This window comes from Tauraco erythrolophus, chromosome 16, assembly GCF_009769465.1.
Source record: "Tauraco erythrolophus isolate bTauEry1 chromosome 16, bTauEry1.pri, whole genome shotgun sequence".
NCBI classification, from domain to species: Eukaryota; Metazoa; Chordata; class Aves; order Musophagiformes; family Musophagidae; genus Tauraco; species Tauraco erythrolophus.
This window is the reverse complement of record NC_141480.1, coordinates 6,849,450-6,868,703: the sequence shown is the minus strand read 5'-3', so window position 1 is coordinate 6,868,703 and position 19,254 is coordinate 6,849,450. Positions and strand designations below refer to the sequence as shown.

Here is a 19,254-nt window from a genome sequence, read left to right as displayed (position 1 = left end):
AACAGGGATATCTCCAACTAGATCAGGTTGCTCAGGGCCTCAATTATGAACCATCCCCTGAAGTAGCTGGAGTTTTAGGCTTTTGTCCCCTGTTCCATCCAGCCTATCAGCAACACGGTCAGGAGCATCAGAGATCTCAGTGAACCACTGCTGCAATTCCTTCTTTAGGGTCCTGTTAAAAGAGCATTTCCATGCATATCAAGGGGTTTGCTGCTATTGGAGCCCTACAGCCTCCTGTGAGCTCGGGATGGATTCAAAAAGCTCCTCAGCCAGTGTGTTCTCAGGCCACCACTGAGTCCTCTTCACCTGCCGACATGTCAAAAGGAAGATTAGGGAGAAAGAAAAAAAAAAAGCATGACATACATGCAAACAGAGTCTTTCAAATCATCTTGTCATAACACATTAAGGAGTGTTGATTTATCATTGTAAAGGCATCAAATAAATGTTTAGTGCAGTGGCTGGTGCCAAATATGAATAATCCCAGAGAACAAGTGGAAACGGTTAACAATAGTCTTGTTCCAACCAGCTGCTCTGCACTCCCTCCTTCAGCTGCCCAGTGTTTCCTGCAGCCATTTCAAATTTTTCTCCTGCCTATCATGCTCAGACAGCAATACCCCAAAGAAGTATGATACAACTGAAAACAGTACTATTAATTAAAACTGTTTGGCTTTGGACCAGAAATGAGAGTTGAGATGGGTTCACACAAGTCTGATGCATAAGTCTTTCAGGATGCACAAGTGCACGTGCTCACACCACTGCCCATGCACGCTGCCTCCCCTGCAAAGCATTTCCCAGCGTAGCACAAGCCTGTATCGCTGCCTGTGGTGGTCAGGAAAATTCACCCTGTCTTTCATTTGTGTGAAGAAGCAGGAATTCCCTTTGCGGGGAATAAACTCCATGATAACAACGACCTGGGAGCAGAAGATTCGGGGAATGGACAAAAACACTCACAGCTGTCAGACTCAACGACTCTCAGAAAATCATGTATTATATATACAATTTCTATCATCTGTAAAGCAGTTGTGAAAATGGTCTAAAGCTGCTTTTTGCCGAAGGTGAAGAGTCAAGGCACTTGATGAGGACTATTATCAAACCAGACATGGAAACACAAGCCTCAACTCCATCCTTTCCACGCTTGCATCTGCCCAGCTTAGTCATTGGGAGGCCAAAAAGAGGCAATTACAAGGATTTTGTTTAAATTCTAGTGTATTACAGCCACAATTCCTCCCTCCTGCATCCAACCTATTCTCTGTGGTTAAACTAGTGTGTATTTTTCAGAAATCCCTCAAATCTTGCAATTGTTAGAGGATTCACCCTGTCTCTCAGCAAGGCTTAAATAATTTACCATTATTATCAATGGTGTACCTTATTTTTAGCCTGAATGCATTTGTTCTGGTGGTAGAATAGAGTGTATTTCCCAAGATAGAAGACAAAACTTTTGTCAAAACACTGTAAATTACAAAGAGCAAGGTTCAACATGGGGAAAATAGGAGTCGAGACTTGTTAAGAGGCCAAACTTGTGCCAGCACATGCAGAATGTTTTCTTACTTAGAGGCATAAGAAAAGTTTTGTTTTCGCGGTCCTGCAGCCTTTCTCACCAAATGCCTCACCGCATGGCTTGGACAACCCTCAGCTGAGGTAGGCAGCTGGTAGATGTCCCCCCTTCCTCTGCGGTCTCTGTAATCAGAAGAGTGAGAGCAGCACCTCCCCACAAGGGCTCACACTGGAAGTGGACAACTTGTCCTCTGCGGGTATTCATCTTTCTCCTCTGATCACAAAGGGAACCTGAAAGAGGACGGGCAGGCAGGCTCACCTGGGGCACAGGGGCATTTGATCAGCCCTGGCTTTCCTTGGACACTAAGTCTTGGAGCTCAAAGGGTTTCTTTCTTGGCAGGTCTGATTTCTACGACTTCACGGCAGCTGGATCGAGAATACAAGGCTGAACATATCCTAGAGGTGGGTAATGATGATTGTAATTAGCTTTATTTACCTGCAAGTGTATTAAGTCCTCAAAGAGCTTTCCTTGCAAGTTGGAGCACAGAGAAAGAATCTCATGCCATCAGCTCCCAACTGCTGGGAAACTTAATTAAATGGTGTGTGTTGCCCTAAGAGACAGCTGCAGCAGTTCTGCAGGGTTTATTATTTCCTTACTGAAGACTGGAGCAAACGGCCTCTTCTAGAAGCTGTGGGAATGCAGGAAGAGGACTGGAATTGTCCTCTAGCGGGATGGATAATAAGTTATGGGGGAAAGAGCAAGGCAGAGAAATCCACCCTCGTTTATCTCGCTGAATCAGACACTGCTATGAAGCTTTGCCCCCATCCTTAGCTGCTCCAAGCTAGAGGGATCTTGAGGTGTTGCAGTCTATCAGGGTGATTGAGGAGAATACATTTCTCTCTGCGATGCAACAAGCTGGGAGCATGCACAGGCACAGCGAAGTGAGGATGGGTGATAACTTGCTAAGCCCTTGCAATACAAATGTTTTCAGTGTGTGACCCCTAATGACCAAGAGTCTGACCTAGCAGTGGGATCTGACCCACTGCCCTGAGCAACGACTAGCAGGAGCCCTGCAGGCATGTCTCCCTGTGCATGCCCAAGCCTTGCACAGCATCAGCTACAGCCACAACATTTTACCCCACAGAAAGGAGCAACGTCTCTGAAGACGTTGACCTACAAACGCAGATGCGCTCAAACCCCTAGTTTAGTCATCGCCCATCAGGATGAAGGCTGCTACTCCCATCTTGGGAGCAGCTTTGTCATCTCCCATCTTGGGATCAGCAACAAGCAACTTTGTCATCTGCTCCCTTTGCTTGCTGGCAGGTGGCTGTTTCTGACAACGGAGAGCCAGCCCTGAAGTCCACCAGCAGAGTCGTGATACAAGTCCTGGATGCCAACGACAGTCCTCCCAGTTTCCCCCACAAGCTCTTCATGGTGCAGCTCCCTGAGAGAGATGCCTCGGAGACGCTGCTGCCAGTCTACAGGCTGATCGCTTCGGACCGTGACCAGGGCCAGAACAGCCAGATCACCTACACCATCGAGGAGGAAGAGGAAGGGATATTCACCATCAACCCCACAACTGGCATGGTGTTGTCCAGGAAAGCTTTTCCTGCCTCTGAATACAACATACTCACGGTGAGAGGAGACAGAAACAGAGAGAGCCAGTGGGAAGAGATAGGTGGAAAGGGAAAGAGAGGAAAGGCTGCAGAAACAGAAAAGATAAAAGAAGGAAAGAGATGGAGAAAACGCAGCAGTGAGAGGAGAGATTGAATGAGACAGAATTGGGTTACGGGGAGAGAAACTGGGAGGGAATGATGGGTAAGGAAATGCAAAAGGTAAGAAGCTATTAAAAATGGAGGATAAATTTAAAATTAACTGTCCAACCCTCAGAGATGAACACATTGATCCACGATCCCATATGGATGTGGACCCAAACCTGAACAGTTTTTGGGTTTCAGCAGTGCCTCCATTTGGCAGTTGGATCAGGCCATGGGGCTTGGATACAGATTTAAACCTCTCCACCACTACGTGGGTCTTTGCAACAAGGCTTGTGATCCAGGTCTGTGATGTGGATTGATCTTGGCAGATTTGCTTGATGGTCAAGAACAATTTGGGTTGCACAGCTCTGCCTTGGAAGTAGCAAGAGCATGGGCCACTGGGTCAGGATTTGTTTTGTGGGATTTTGGGTGCACTCAGACCTGAAACTCCTGGTGGGTGGGAGAAGCAGCTTCCCATGGGGCTTCCACGGGCTAAACCAGCCTCCTCCCTGACTGCACGTCCATTTCCCGGCAGGTCAAGGCAACAGACGGTGGCAGCCCACCGCTTTCCTCCCACGTGCGTCTTCACATCAGCTGGGTCGCCCGGCCCAGCCCTTCCTCGGAGCCGCTAGCTTTTGATGAACCCCATTTTAACTTTGCCGTGATGGAAACAGATCCTGTAAACCACATGGTGGGAGTGATCAGCATCGAAATGGGCCCCAGCCAAGTGTGGTTTAATATCACAGGTGAGACACAGAAATTAAAGGCGGGCAGCGGTGTCTGGGAGCGCTCGCCCCAGCTCCCTTGGCTTTCAGCACTCACATGCCTGAGCTAATGAAGTTGTTTGCTTAAAGTGTAGGTGAGCTGCAGGGAAAGCTTTCTCACAGACACCAGAAGGTTTAAACAGCAATAGACAAAGCCTCCCATCCAAAGGATCCGGTGCCAAGTGCAATTATCTGAACACACTTTTTTAATGACATTCTTGGGACTTGCCAGTGTCTGAGGTGTTCTCCGATGTCGCATGAAAGGCAGGACATGCCAACCCCAGCTCCTCCTCGGAATCAAGTGACACTGCTGGTTGTGGTAAAACAGCCTGTGAGGATCCAGGTGTCTGGCTGGGACTTGCCTCCGCCCCCACTCTCCCGTTCCCTGCTGAGCCCATGGTCCCACTTCCTCAAAGTGCTGGTCTGACCTGACTGGTGGGGTTCTCCCACCTCATGGCATCCCAGGGATGACTTAGTAATGAAGATGCTCTAGGGCCTCCCCAAAGACACACGATGCCAAGGCAGAGGGGACGTGAGCTCTCACCCCGGGGGACTCCTCAGGCAGCGCGTGTGCAGAACTGGTCCTACAAACGAGGGCCAATTGTGCTCATGTAATTCGGTGTTTTGAAGTGATGCCCCAATCTGTCTTGCAGAGCTTTTCCCTGACACTGCCTGCAGGGCTTGCCCTAGTCAGGCAAAGTCTTAATGGGCAAGTAAATAGTTTTTCCCATTACTATGTTAGGGCAGGGATAATGGTGTGTAAATACAATTAAGCAACAAGAGATACAACACTACAAGGAGCAGACAGTATCAGTGAAATCCTTATCTGACATCAGTAGTGCCTGCTTGGGTTTGCAGAATTAACGGTATATTCCTCTGAACGTTATCCCATCGTTTCCCTGCTGAGTGCTTGCCTGTATGCTTGACCTCATCTTTACCAGTTTCTAGTGCACCAAGTGCTATTCGGGCTCTCTTGGTTTCTATACTGGTGGAAAAGAACAGGATTTCATTCATTTTCCCTGCTAGGGAAGCAAAGCATCACAGTAGCTGACAACCAAGTGGGTGATGCACGGATCCAGGAGCCTTCAGCATCTCATTCAAAATCTCGCCCTTCCCAGTCCACAAAGGCTCTGGGGTTGATGGTGTCTGCAAAAACTCTTGACAAAGCAGCATCTTTCTTCATCTCTTTCCATTCCTGTGCTTCCTCTTTCCCTCTGGCACCGTGCAAAGGGAGCCCTTCTCTCTTCTCAGGCAAAGGCATCCACAGGTTTCTCTTTTTCCTCTGTCTCTACTTCTTTCTGCCTCCTTCTCAGCAGGAAAGTGGTGGTCCAGATGGCTGGCAACCACCGCGTTTCTCCCGCAAGATTTTCTCCCACCAGCCAAAATTTTCCCATCTGGTAAGAGAAGAAAGCAAAATCCAGACCATTCAGTAGCTGGGAAGGGAGAAGTTGAGACCTGGGACAAATCGTAGAAAAGTGCTTCTACCTGTCCACGTCTCAGAAGAGCGTAGCAGGGTTTCATGTGTGATAGAGAGCTAACAGGACACCCGCAAGCGAGGCACGGGAAAGGAGCTGCCACGCCAGGGCTGTGCAGCGATGGTGTGAGGGACAGCCTTCTGCTGCTGAGCTGCTCAGGCCTGCGGTCCCCCACACTACACAGCCATCTGGGTTGGAGGCAACAGGCTCTGCTCACCCTGGAAGCACCGTCTGCCTCCCCAACTGTTCAAGCATTGGGCTTCTTCAGGTAGCTCACAGGCTCCCAACCGTGGCAGTGAAGACCATTGCTGATAATGCCCACAGTGTGACCTTGAATTGGAAGCCAGCAGGAACATTGTTCAGCCCTGCAGGTCCCTCATCCATGCTAAGCTGGAGACCTTGTGCAAATAAATCAATGCTCAAATGTGACTGTTGCAAATCTAGCCAGGACATCATGTGCATATGTGCATCCTTTCCTCTTCTTTCCTCCCCCTCATTTTCTCTAATTCCCCTCATCTTCCCTCTCATACTCCTTTGTCACAATCTGTGACCACCTTTTTGCCCAGCTTCTCCATGTCCTCCCTGTCTCCTGTGTCCATCTATCACATTTTGTGTTTAGTTTCTAGATTGTGGGGAAACCTCACCTATGGCACTGTCCCTAGTCTAGCTGTGGCCAAAGAGGTACAGCTAGAATGAATGTCTATACATCCCCATTCAAGGTATATTGCCTGGCGTGCCACATCCGTGGCTGGGCATGAGCTCCTTTTGTGGTTTGTGTATGGGATCTGGAGAGGAGATCCTTGTCCTTTGGATCTTCAGGCAGGTCCTAGAATCTCTTCCCCTGCAGAGGCTGCCAGCACCTGCAGCTTGCTCCAGACAAAAATCTAACTGTAACTGCTCCCCTATTTAATTTTCTCATCTCTTCCTTATCCCAGGTGGTGATGATGACATGGATTTTGACATTGAAAAGAGCACAGGCAGCATGGTCATTGCGAGAGCCCTGGATGCAAGGAAGAAGTCAAGCTATAACCTGACAGTAGAAGTCACTGATGGGTCCACTACCATCAAAACCCAGGTAATGCTTTTTTCTTTAGTAGAGACCCCATCTAGAGTGACTGTATGCCAAAAGGAATCTTTCTTCTGCCTCCACTGAGCTCTGGATCAGGGGCTAGGCACAAGAATCTCCTTGCACTGTGATCTTACAGTACGCAGTGACCCAAGTCCCTCCTAAGTACCAAGCTAAGATTTTTTTAGTGTTGCTGGTAACACAAATGGTCTAGGGAAGCCTGGGCATTTCCTGTTGATCACAGCCAGCACACAAGGGCACATCTACACCACCAGCCAAGCTGGGGTGGCAGTTCACACTCTCAGACCTCTTCTTGCTCTCAGCTGCTCAGGCTGAACTACAACATGGCTGGGACAACGCCCTAAGACATAAGGGAAATGCATAGGCAGTTAGATCAGGCTTGGGACTGTGGCACCATGTCAAGGGATGCTCCTGGGACTTTCTAGCCTATGTAAAGCCAGCACAGACACATCTGCAAGAGGTGAGGTCAGGCCCTGCCCTGTGCTGCTCCAAGTGCATGAAGCATTGATAACGTATCAACACTCAGGTCCAAGGGGCTGAGGCAACTGCAGAGATGCTATGTTCTCTGAGCTGCCACATGAAAACCAAGTACTGGTGAAAGGAGGCACTTTGCTCTCAGGCATGTCCCGAGTCCCAGTTAAAATGTCTGCTGAGATTTGCCCATCTTTACTTACCCTCAAAAGGGGTATTCAGGGCTTGACCTTTCATCAACTGTTTTCTCCATGCACAAGGAGCAGCCAAAACTCCAGCCCTCACTGCACAGGAAGACCTAGAACATGAGTCACCTGTCAGTGATGCTTATTGTGGGAAATTCACCGTGGAGGTTTGCAGAGGATGATGAGTGAAGAACATTACTGTTCCTGTGAAACGCAATGCTAACAGATGGCTATCTATCTCAACTATCTTCAAGTATTGTTCCAAACAAACAAACAAAGCCCCACCTTGCCTGGTGTGCATTCTCTGCCACCTTGCATCTCATCCCTACATTTATTTTGGCACTTGAGGCCGCGAGCAGATGTCAAAAAACCTGCTTGTGCAAAACACCCGTGGCATGTTCAGGTCTGCTAGAGGAAGCAAATTATTACACTTGGTTGGGACTTTCTAAGATGCAGGCAACACATCAGTAGGGGGGTCTGGACACTCAGCGTAGGAGACCAAATAGAAGAAAATAGGTGACTTTGCAGGCAGGATTCAGGCAGGCCATCCACAGGGGTTTGCCTTTAAATGCAGAGATTTATCTGAAGAGTGTAGACCACAAACTTTGCTTCTGCGTACTTTCTCCACACATGTGCTGCTCTTGAGATAGACCAGTCCCTCCCTCCCTTAACCAAATACCCCCTCTCTGTCAGCTTTCTGGCTTGTAATTAATGAGCACTGGTGTGGAGGCACCCGCCAGCAGAGCTGGCACAGTGACTGAGCGGCTGCTGCTTCTCGAAGCAGGCAGTGATGGTTTCAGCGTGTGCCAAGTGCAGGCACGTTCAGTCTGAACAGCTTGCCAGATTGGAGAGATTAAAAAAAAACGAGAGGAAGCAAACTGAAAATCACTAAGGGAAGGCACAGCAGGATTTCCTCGGGGAGAAGGACAAAAGGGCTCCCAGTCACCATGGATGGCAAAGCCACAAGGGTTGGAGAGCTGTGATGGTTACAGGGCTCAGAGCGTTGCTACACCCAAGAGGCATTGGTGGCTGAGATTTTACACAGCTGCATAAGTCAGGTTGCTCCCACATCTCTACTGCCCTCACTGTGCTGCCTCCTCCACAGGCCTTTATCCATGTGATTGATATCAACCAGCACCGTCCCCAGTTCCTGGAGAGCCATTACGAGGTGACAATTCCTGAAGACACCCCCTCGGGGAGAGAAATCCTTCAAGTCAGTGCAACAGACAAGGACAAAGGCAAGGGGCTCATCTACACCATCCATGGCAGCATGGACCCCAAAAGCACACGGCTTTTCCAGTTGGATCCGAGCAGCGGGGTCCTCACAACAGCAGAAGGCTTCAGTTCCCAGTCCATACCACAACACACCCTAACAGTGATGGTGAGTCCTAGCCAAACTCTGCTGAATTCATCAGCTTCTCTGGGATATATGAGTGGCTGGAGAAATTCAGACCAGTTCTTGTCTTTGGGGGAGGATTCGTCTAGAACAGCAGGGAAGAGAAACACAGGATGTTAACCTTCACTGTATAACCATCCTGGATAAATCTAGGTAACACCCTGCTTTCCTCTAACCATGTGCTGAGCCCATCACCTACTAATTTCATTAGAGGGCCACTGGATTCTTATACAAGAAAGCACAGTGAATAATTGTTAATATTTGTTTTCAAGCCCAAGGCTGAGCTTTGGTGCTGAAACTTACAGGATCATTCCCACCCAAGAGGTTGGTACCGCTGAAACAGACCACCCTCTCTAGGAGTCCTGATGAGCTACTGGAAGCCTGGTGCAGGAAAGGCTGCCTGCTCCCTGATGTGACCACACTTGCTCTTCCTCTGTCTTTCAGGTACGGGACCAGGAGGTCCCCATCAAGAGGAACTTTGTTCGGGTCATCATTCACGTGGAGAGCTGCAACCTTCACCCTCCGCAGTTCAGCAGTATCCATTATGAAGCAGAAGTGCTGGACTCAGCAGTGGTGAGCACTGAAGTTATACAAGTCAGAGCCCTTGATCAGGACCAAGGAGCCAACGCTGAAATCCACTACTCCCTTCAGGCAGGTGAGAGCCATGCAACAAGGCAGTTTTGGTTATGAACAGGCCTCCATTTCCATTCTCTAGCTGGTGGCCAGACAGTTGACCAGCTTTCTCTAGCTGTTACGGAGAACTGTAAGGGCTGCACATTGCTGAAATGTGAATTTTTTCCTATTCAGAAAAAATCAGGAGCAAGCAGGTAATTTCCATATTATGGAAATTTCCATATTATTGGAAAAAGATCCTTCCTTAGGAAGATGGTTCGATGTTGAGTCACTGGTCTAAGAAAAAATATGACTGGACACATTAGATCAACCTAAAATCTGCTCTTCCCTTCTATGGGAACTGTGGGCGAGATCGCTGTCTCGTTGTTAGGCAAAGGTACTCCCATTCCCACAGCAGACATCATAACTTCCACCAGTTCTACCAAGAAATACATCCTCGAGGAAAGGTGAGCATCCTCTAGGCATTGGTTGATGCTCTTTTTGGGTCATACAAGCTCAGCAGGCAAGTATTTATCACTCACCTTAAAGGGTAAAACGTAAATATTTATGGCTCTGCCACATCGCCTATTTAGCAGGTAAATTCTTTGCAGGAGACAAGCCATCCTTTGCTCCATCTTTCTCACTGCAATTTAGATCAAGTACTGAGGAATTTAAATGCTCCTGAAGTATTGGTAATTATAAGCATGACAGGGCTTGAAGCAACTAGTACAGTCCATGCTACCATGTTCTGCATACGAGGCAAAAGCTTCAAGCACAAGCTCTGCCACCACTAAATATGCTCAAATTAGAAGGGTATTTATCTCTAATTTATATTTTGATTGATTTAAAAGTTAGCTTGTAGATCTCAATGGGTTCATTGTTCTTAGAATGAAAATTATTCGGAAATTAATGAAGGTCGTCTCTCAGTGAAAGAAACAGATGTTAATTAGGTCTGAAATCAGGAGCATCTACGGAAGAGAGGTTCAGAAAACCAAAATCAATAGGGTGTCTGCATTCTTCACTTTGTAATTTCTCTTCTTGCAGGTAACGGGGAAGGTTTCTTCAGCATCGACCCATATTCTGGAATTATTACAGTTGCCCGGAAACTGGACTCATCCAGGCAGGAGCGATTTACTCTCATTGTAAAGGCAGAAGATCAGGGGTTCCCCCAGCTTAAAGATTCTGCTACTGTACACGTCCGCATTAGACCCTCTGACCGAACCCCTCCAAAATTTCCAGAGGCTGAATACATCACAGAGATCAGCGAATCCACTGCTGTTGGCTCTCCTCTGATCCAGGTTTCAGCCACAAGCTTGTCACCAGTCAGCTATGAAATAAAAGATGGAAATGGAGATGGAGTGTTCTCCATGAACTATCAGTCAGGCCTTATTTCCACTCAGAAGAGCTTAGATTTTGAGCAGGTATCTTTTTACCAGTTGAAAGTCCGTGGCACCAACATGGCTGGAGCATTTATGGACACAATGGTACATATCTATGTCATAGATGAGAATGACAATGTCCCCGTCTTTGTTAAGCCTTCCTTTGTTGGCTGGATCATGGAGAATGCTCCATCACAAAGCATGGTTCTGGATGAAAGCAATGCTCCCCTTGTGACCCATGCAACAGATGCTGATCAAGACTCCAATGGTCTGCTGGTCTATGAGATTTTGGAACCGGAGGCACTGAAATATTTTACAGTAGATCCCAGCACAGGGACGCTTACCAGTCGTGCTGATATAGACTATGAGCTCACCCCAGTTTTCCACTTCAGTGTCCATGCGCATGACAGTGGAAGTCCCAGCTTATTTGCATCCAAGCCAGCTAAGGTCACAATCCATGTTAAAGACGTGAATGATTCACCTCCAGTCTTCTTCAAAGACACTTACGAGCATTCTGTCTTGCTACCTGCTCACCCAGGGATGGAGCTTTTGTCAGTGCAGGCAAAAGATGCAGATTCAGAGGTGACCTACAGCATCATGGAAGGGAACCTTGATAATGCTTTCTACATTCATCCACTCACAGGTCTCATCTCCATTCTTAATGCTACTGGCCTGGGAAGCTATCGTGAACTCACGGTCAGAGCTGGTGATGGCTTATATAAGAGTACTGCTCTGGTTAAGCTAAATTTAACTCAAGCACAAGGTACTGGCTTAAAATTTGATCAAGATGTGTATACAGCAACTGTGATGGAGAACTCCACAGATGAGAAGACTCTCACTGTTCTTGGGGTCAAGGGGTATCAGCTAAATGAACCACTTTTCTATTCGCTTTTGAATGGAAAGGAAAGATTCAGAATGATCCAGGCGTCTGGAGTACTCCAGACCAAGGGTGCTAAATTTGACCGTGAAGAACAAGACATGCACGAGGTAGCTGTGGAAGTGAAGGACAACAGGAAACCACCACGAGTGTCCCAAGCCACAGTCAAGGTTTATGTAGAGGATGTCAATGACAATGCACCGCAGTTTGAGAACGTGCCATATTACACCTCGGTGCAGGAAGGCACAGAGCCAGGTGACGTACTTTTTCAGGTGTCGGCAACAGACAAAGACATAGGGGATAATGGAGCCATTACCTACTCGTTTGTAGAGGACTACAAATATTTTTGGATTGACCCCTACCTAGGAGACATCTCACTTAAGAAACCTCTTGATTATCAGGCTTTAAATAAATACAACCTCCGAGTCATTGCTAAGGACAAAGGCGAGCCTCCCCTCCGTGCTGAAGAAGAGGTTGTGGTCAGCGTGAGGAACAAATCCAACCCTCTGTTCCAAAGTTTGTACTACCGAGTGAAGGTGCCAGAAAACATCCCCCTGTACACATCTATCCTCCACATACAGGCTCGCAGTCCTGAAGGCTTGCGCCTCATCTACAACATTGTGGAAGAAGACTCCCTGAAACTGTTCAGCACTGACTTCAAAACTGGTGTACTTACTGTTACAGGTCAGCTGGACTACGAGATAGAGACAAAGCACATGTTCACCGTTAGAGCCACAGACACAGCACTAGGATCTTTTTCAGAAGCCAGAGTAGAGGTGGAGGTAGAGGACATTAATGACAACCCCCCCATTTTTTCTCAGATGATCTACATGGCATCTGTCTCAGAGAGTTTGCCAGCACAGACCCCAGTTGTCCAGCTCTCTGCTTCTGATAAGGATTCAGGCAGAAACAAAGTGGTCTCCTATCAGATCTTGGATGATGGTTCAGATGCTACCAAGTTCTTTACCATTGATGCCAGCACAGGGCAAATAACAACAGCTCAAGCACTTGATTATGAAAAAAATCAGCAGTTTCGCATGAAAGTAAGAGCTGCAGATCATGGGATGCCTCCGCTTAGCAGCGATGCCCTGGTAATAGTAGATGTGACAGACATCAATGACAATCCCCCTGAGTTCAGCCAGCTGCAGTATGAAGCCAAGGTAAGTGAAATGGCTACGTGTGGGCACATCGTGATAAAAGTCCAGGCCCTGGACCCCGATAGCGGAGACACCACCCGACTGGAATACGTGATACTCTCAGGCAATGACAACAGGCATTTCACTATCAACAGCACTTCTGGAATAATATCCATGTTCAACCGCTGCAAAAAGGACTTGGAGCCATCTTACAATCTCAGAGTTTCTGCTTCAGATGGCGTTTTCAAGAGCACCGTGCCTGTGTATATCAATACTACAAATGCCAACAAGTACAGCCCCTCTTTTCAGCAGAACGTGTACGAGGCAGAGCTGGCAGAAAATGCTGAGATAGGTACCAAAGTGATTGAGCTGCTGGCTGTTGACCCAGATGGTGGCCCATATGGCACCGTAGACTATACCATCATAAATAAACTCGCCCATGAGAAGTTCTCCATAGACAATAAAGGTCGTATTGCCACACTGCAAAAACTGGACAGGGAAAATTCAACAGAGAGAGTCATTGCCATAAAAGTCATGGCCAAGGACGGGGGTGGGAAGGTGGCGTTCTGCACTGTCAAAATAATCCTTACAGATGAGAATGACAACCCACCACAGTTCAAAGCCTCTGAATATACTCTGTCCATCCAGTCCAATGTAAGCAAAGGCTCCCCTGTCATCCAGGTACTGGCCTATGATGCTGATGAAGGTGCAAATGCAGATGTCATTTACTCCGTTGACTCCGTGGAAGATGTGGCAGAAGACCTTGTTGAGATCAATGCTGCCACTGGAGTTGTTAAGGTCAAGGAGAGCCTTATTGGTTTAGAAAACAGAGCCTTTAACTTCAAGGTGAAAGCTGAAGACGGCAGACCCCCTCACTGGAACTCCCTTGTCCCAGTGAATCTTCAGATAGTCCCCAGGGAGGTGACATTGCCAAGGTTTTCTGAGCCCCTTTATACATTCTCTGCATCTGAGGATCTTCCGGAGGGATCAGAAATAGGGTCAGTCAAAGCTTTTGCAGAGGATCCTATCATATACAGCCTGGTGAAGGGAACCACTACAGAAAGTAACAAAGATGAGGTGTTTACACTGGACGAACAAACCGGGGCTTTGAAAATCAAAAAGGCAATGGATCATGAGACCACCAAGTGGTACCAGATTGATGTTATGGCTCACTGCTCACATCAGGAGACTGAGCTGGTCTCCCTGGTCTCTGTGAATATCCAAGTGCAGGACGTCAATGACAACAGACCTGTTTTTGAGGCAGATCCCTACAAAGCTTTTGTCATGGAGAACATGCCATCAGGAACCACAGTCATACAAGTGACAGCTAACGACCAGGACATGGGAAGTGATGGACAGGTGACTTATAGTCTGGAAGCAGAATCTGGCAACCTCCGAGGACTCTTCACCATTGATGGTGAGAGTGGATGGATCACCACACTAAAAGAGCTGGACTGCGAAGCTCAGGAGATCTATCGGTTTTATGTGGTGGCCACCGACCATGGCAGGAAAGTCCAGCTCTCTTCACAAACCCTAGTGGAGGTCACTGTCTCTGATGAAAATGATAATGCTCCACAGTTCACCTCAGACTTCTATAAAGGATCGGTAATCGAGAACGCAGAGCCAGGGCAGGTTGTTGTCACACTGAGTACCATCGATGCAGACATCTCTGAGCAGAACCGGCGAGTCACATGCTACATAACTGGTGAGTTTTTCATTACTTTAAATCTTCAGGGATCAAGAATAGAGTATCATCTCAAAGTGAGGATCTGATACCTTGTCTTATAGAATATTAATACAGAAATAGTTTTATACTGACAGTCCCATGCGAAGCAGGAGATGAAGCCCAAGCTCTGTCATGAGCTGGACTCTAGTTAAATGAGTCTGGGGTATCCCAGACTCTTTAGTAACTAACTGTAGTGAGTGGAATTATCCTTATAATAACTATCCCACTGCTGAATCACCCTATTTATTTGCAAAAAATAAATAAATGAAATACAGATAAGTAATTACTCAGTACTGTAGATATATTTATTTACACTTTCTTAACAGAGGAATAATTAAGACAGCAATATCTATTGAAAGGACAGAAGCAGAGGTGCAACAGAATGGAAGGTTTTTCTCCCATAGATCCTGTGATCTATATTTAAGGTCTTTGATGCAGCTTTTTCTCCTGCAAACAGTGGCAGTCAGTTTACACATCTCACATGTAGCCTGCCTGTATTTTTTAATAACTATATATACGCATATAGGATGCGTATAACTTTGTGGCATTAAATGTGTTTCCTATGAAGCCACTTCATAGGTTGGTTAACTGCAGCCTTGTGAGGTCTACTTGTTTGCTAAGTGACTCTGCAGACTGGTGGATATGAGACTGTCATGTTGATCTTAGTGAAGGTTTTGGCTAACAAGAAACACTAAAGATGACTCTTGCATCCCTGAAACATCTAGTTGTGCCAAGTAAAATTAACCACTGCATAACACAACAAAAAAAAAGTTATACTGGAATGTTTGCTGTACATCTGCACAAGTAGAAGCTTGATTTTATGGTACTTTTTGACCCCAAAGGGTCTTTCTCAGGCCTGGAACAGATACTTCAAATTAAAATGTTTGTTCGAACTCAAATGAGGATCCTTCAGGGTCAAAACACTTAGCCAGATCGTGCTGCAGCCTGTTATCTACTATTGTAACCATTCAAAACAGGAGAGGAATGCTGATACTTTCAATTGGCTTATGGCATGCCTAGGTGTTTGCAAGCCTTTGGGAGGAAAGATTAAATCCATTTATGTATTCACATTTCTGCCATCTTAAATGTAGTAGTAACTTACAACTACTTTAAACCTGAGAGAATGCATGCTTATGTTAGCGGTGAATAAAGCATGTTCTCTCTGTTTTCTTCTTACAAGCACCGGTCAAACTCTACCCATAAATGTATCGATACAACTGCAGTTTAGCACTACAGCAAAAGAGAGGAGAAGATGAACAGAGCCTTCACATGCACATTGATTTCAAACACAGAAACTAAATCTGAGCATGGGCTGGAGTCTGCCAGTACCAGGAGAAGGGTTAGGAGAGGTCTCATCATGCCTCTAGATTCATAACCCCATCACTGCAGTGCAAGTGAAAGCAGAAAGACAGCAAATTTAATTCGCCCAGCTGTGCAAGGCCCCTCAGAGTCTAACACAACCAAGCCCTGCAGCCAGCTCTCTTCATTGCCCCCTCCCTCCTTCTGCCCAACGGTGCGGGTTCAGCAGAGGACATCAGCTCCCTGCCAGAAGCGAGGGATTCTCCAGGGGCAGCATCCATCCTCTGAGCAGCATGAATCTGGTGGACCAGAGAGCCTACCCAGTGTGGATTTACCTCTTATAATTTAGTTCTTACAGAATCAAAAAGTAGCCCCAGAACACACAGCTATATATTAAACGCAACCATAGGTTAAAAGGAAATACAACTATACATGGTACTGTATCTGTAAGATCCAACCAATGTCTCCAGGGTGTTTGCAACTCTCAGATCCCTTTAGGAACATGCACCAAGAAAGACTGACACGCTTTAGGAAGGTGAGACAATGTGGTTTTGAGGCAATGAATATGCACGTCTGCAGAACATTGCCGAGACATTTTTCCTATCAGGAGTTGTTTCCTCCTTCCAGTGTAACGTGCAGGCAGTAAATAAAAAATCAGGCAGAGTATTTGTCAGTTGTGCAGTGAGGCAGACCAAACACTCCTCACCCGCCTGACACGACACTGATGCCCTCTCTGCGTCACCACTGCGAGCTCTTCAGCTCTCCTAAGGGACCAGCAGTGGACATATCTATATCCTCTCCCCTTGTAACTTCTGGTTTTCAGCACTCAGCAAATGCCCATTTTCCTTGCCTTCTGCCCCCTTCTAGAAGGAGATGTACTAGGACAGTTCACAGTTAACCAAATTGAGGGAGAATGGACTATTTCTTCCAAGAAGCCTCTGGACAGAGAAGATACAGAGAAATACCTCCTCAAGGTTATGGCCTCTGATGGGAAATTTCAGGCTACTACTGAAGTGGAAATTTTTGTTCTGGATATCAATGACAACAGCCCTGAGTGTGGCCAGGTAAGACATCTGTCCTGGGACATCCAGGGCCCTGGGGGAGTGCCTGGGAAGGCGAGAACACAATAGCAAGGAAGAAAGAACAGAAAGAGCATGTTACGAGGGTTTGGCTTGTCATAATTCTTCTCACACAATCCTGTTGCTTTGATTATGCTTAGCAATTTTAATTAAGCTGCATGTCAAGTAAGAACATTAAATCTAGCCTCCAAGCATGTTTGCCAGCAGTAAGTGAGAGTCTAAGCGTTATGAAGGATAATTTTTGGAGATAAACAATGCCAGGAAGCCTCCTGGGTAGGGGCATGTAAATTGCCGAGTTTTATATCCTGCTAAGCTGAGAGATTCCCATCAGGAGGTTTGTTACTGTAGAGAGCTGATCGCTGGTGTGGATGTTACCCATGGTGAGAAAGAACAGGGGTGGTTGCTTCCCAAAGGAGATTCAAAGGCTTGTGTGCAATGAGCTCACTGGTCCCAGTCCACACCCCAGCAGCCAGCAATGTGAGGCGCATTGTGTTCCCCTATAAACCATATGGTTTATCCTTTTCCACGAAGATTCTGCTAGTCCATTCCTCCCCATATGGGATGAAGGTATTTTGGAGATGGCTCAGATGCCAATGACACCTTCTGTCCTTTCTAGATATTCTACACTGGGAGAGTCTCTGAAGACGCTCCACCGGGTCTTTTTATTTTGAAAATATCAGCAACCGACCCCGATATCGGCAGCAACGCCCAGATAACGTACAGCCTCCACGGCCCTGGCGCAGAGGAGTTCCGGCTGGGCCCACATACAGGTGAGAGCTGAGCGATGGGATGCTTTTATCCTCTTCCTCACCCACTCCCAAGAAACGCCAGCTGCTGACGCAGCTCAACACTTATCTCCTCTTGAGCAAACAAAAGGACTGTTCATTCCAGCTCTCCCAAGCTAGGAGGGAATGGCAAACAGGCAGCTATATTGCAATACTGTACAGGGGAAAGTAAGCTCTGCATCTTCCTGCTAGCTTTCTCTACAAATGTTGGCATTAGCATTGGTAACATGAAGGGCAGACACTATTGCTAACAGCCAGGTTTCAAGGAGGAGAGATCAGCAAGCATTTGGCTTGAGCCAAAGACCCAAGTTCTAAACTCTAAAAAATGTCTTATCGGGTCTTGGGCAGTATATTTGCCCAAACAGACATGATGATCATTCTAGAGATCACTTGGGGTTCATTATGTTGCAGAAAGCTTAATGCAGTGGGGTTTATAAGGGTGTTTAGAAGTACAATTTATTTATGAGGACTTTTATCCCATGACGACATCCCTTGCATGAAGTTCAGCCCGAGTTGCGGGACTCCTTGTGCCAAGCTCTGCCAGGGCACTGTCTGGCAGTGATCCGAGAATAGCCCTGAGCAATGTGGTGTGGACACATCACCGCTATTAGCTGGATTATAAACAGTGTTCAAACCCAGTCTGTTGTCTCCCACGGTTCACCAGGGAAGGCAGCGTGCTTGAACCTCTCTGAGCTCTCGTAAGCTGCAGCTGTTGCAGGAGACAAGACCATCTCCTGTTCTTTCCAACAGGAGAACTGACCACGGCTGCGCCTCTTGATCGTGAGCAGAAACCTACGTACCACCTTGTTGCCAAAGCCACTGATGGCGGAGGCCGTTCCTGCCAGGCAGATATAACGCTGATTGTAGAGGACACGAATGACAATGCACCGAGATTCTTCCCCAGTCACTGCACCGTGGCTGTTTTTGACAACACCACAACAAAGACACCCATTGCCGTGGTTGCTGCCCGGGACCTTGATGAAGGTGAGTCAGAATGGGTTTTACTTTTTAGTTGAGTTCATCTTTCATCCCGAATAGAAAACTTTGAAACCTAGGGACGGGGTGCAGCGATGGGCATAGATGAGTGAATCTTGGCGAAGATGTGCCTGGATCTCATCGCTGACATGTTCTTGACTAGCAGGCTGGCATCAGCATTTTTGTGACCCTGTAGAAAGTGCAATATCTGCAGAAACATGCAAAGACAAACTTCAAGGACGTGCTCAGTAACTGTAACCGTGATGCACAGCACAAACTGTGACACACACAGTTTGTCTGGGATCCAAACCGGACAGAAATTTTACCAAAGATGGAGATCGAGAATGAGCATAATAAGGAAAAAAGGATCTTTAGCTATGGATGGGGTAGATGATTTGGATGGAGAGGTCCTGGAAACATGAAGATTCTCAGAAATATAGGTAAGGCTCCTTAGAAAGGATCTTTCAATAAACCTCTCCAACAGAGACTGAATTTACAATGACAGAGAGGCAAGATCATGTTTATCTACTTTGGAAGCAGACATAAAGGGAAATCATGTTTGAAAACAAGGGAATTAGAAATGGGAAGCTCTAGTAACTACTGACAGGTGATGCTGATTGATGATGGTGAGGGTGGCTAGATGTCTGAGCCTGCAGATGGACAGAGCGCACTTGATGTTCGTATGGCCTCCATGTTGCCTGGGAATTTAAGGTCATTTAGGTACACATGGTCCTAATGGATTAAAAAAAAAAAAAA

The 19,254-nt window shown here is 46.9% G+C and overlaps 1 protein-coding gene across 1 annotated transcript in view; it reads left to right on the top strand.

The window, feature by feature from the left end:
- FAT2 (FAT atypical cadherin 2) overlaps positions 1 to 19,254 on the top strand; it is a 45,980-nt gene that overhangs the window by 9,243 nt on the left and 17,483 nt on the right. The window contains 10 exon segments of the mRNA XM_086621817.1: positions 1,895 to 1,956; positions 2,819 to 3,130; positions 3,788 to 3,998; positions 6,427 to 6,566; positions 8,340 to 8,615; positions 9,075 to 9,285; positions 10,287 to 14,339; positions 16,527 to 16,723; positions 17,355 to 17,508; positions 18,274 to 18,507. Of these exon segments, the coding sequence (XP_086477943.1) occupies positions 1,895 to 1,956; positions 2,819 to 3,130; positions 3,788 to 3,998; positions 6,427 to 6,566; positions 8,340 to 8,615; positions 9,075 to 9,285; positions 10,287 to 14,339; positions 16,527 to 16,723; positions 17,355 to 17,508; positions 18,274 to 18,507 (5,850 nt within the window).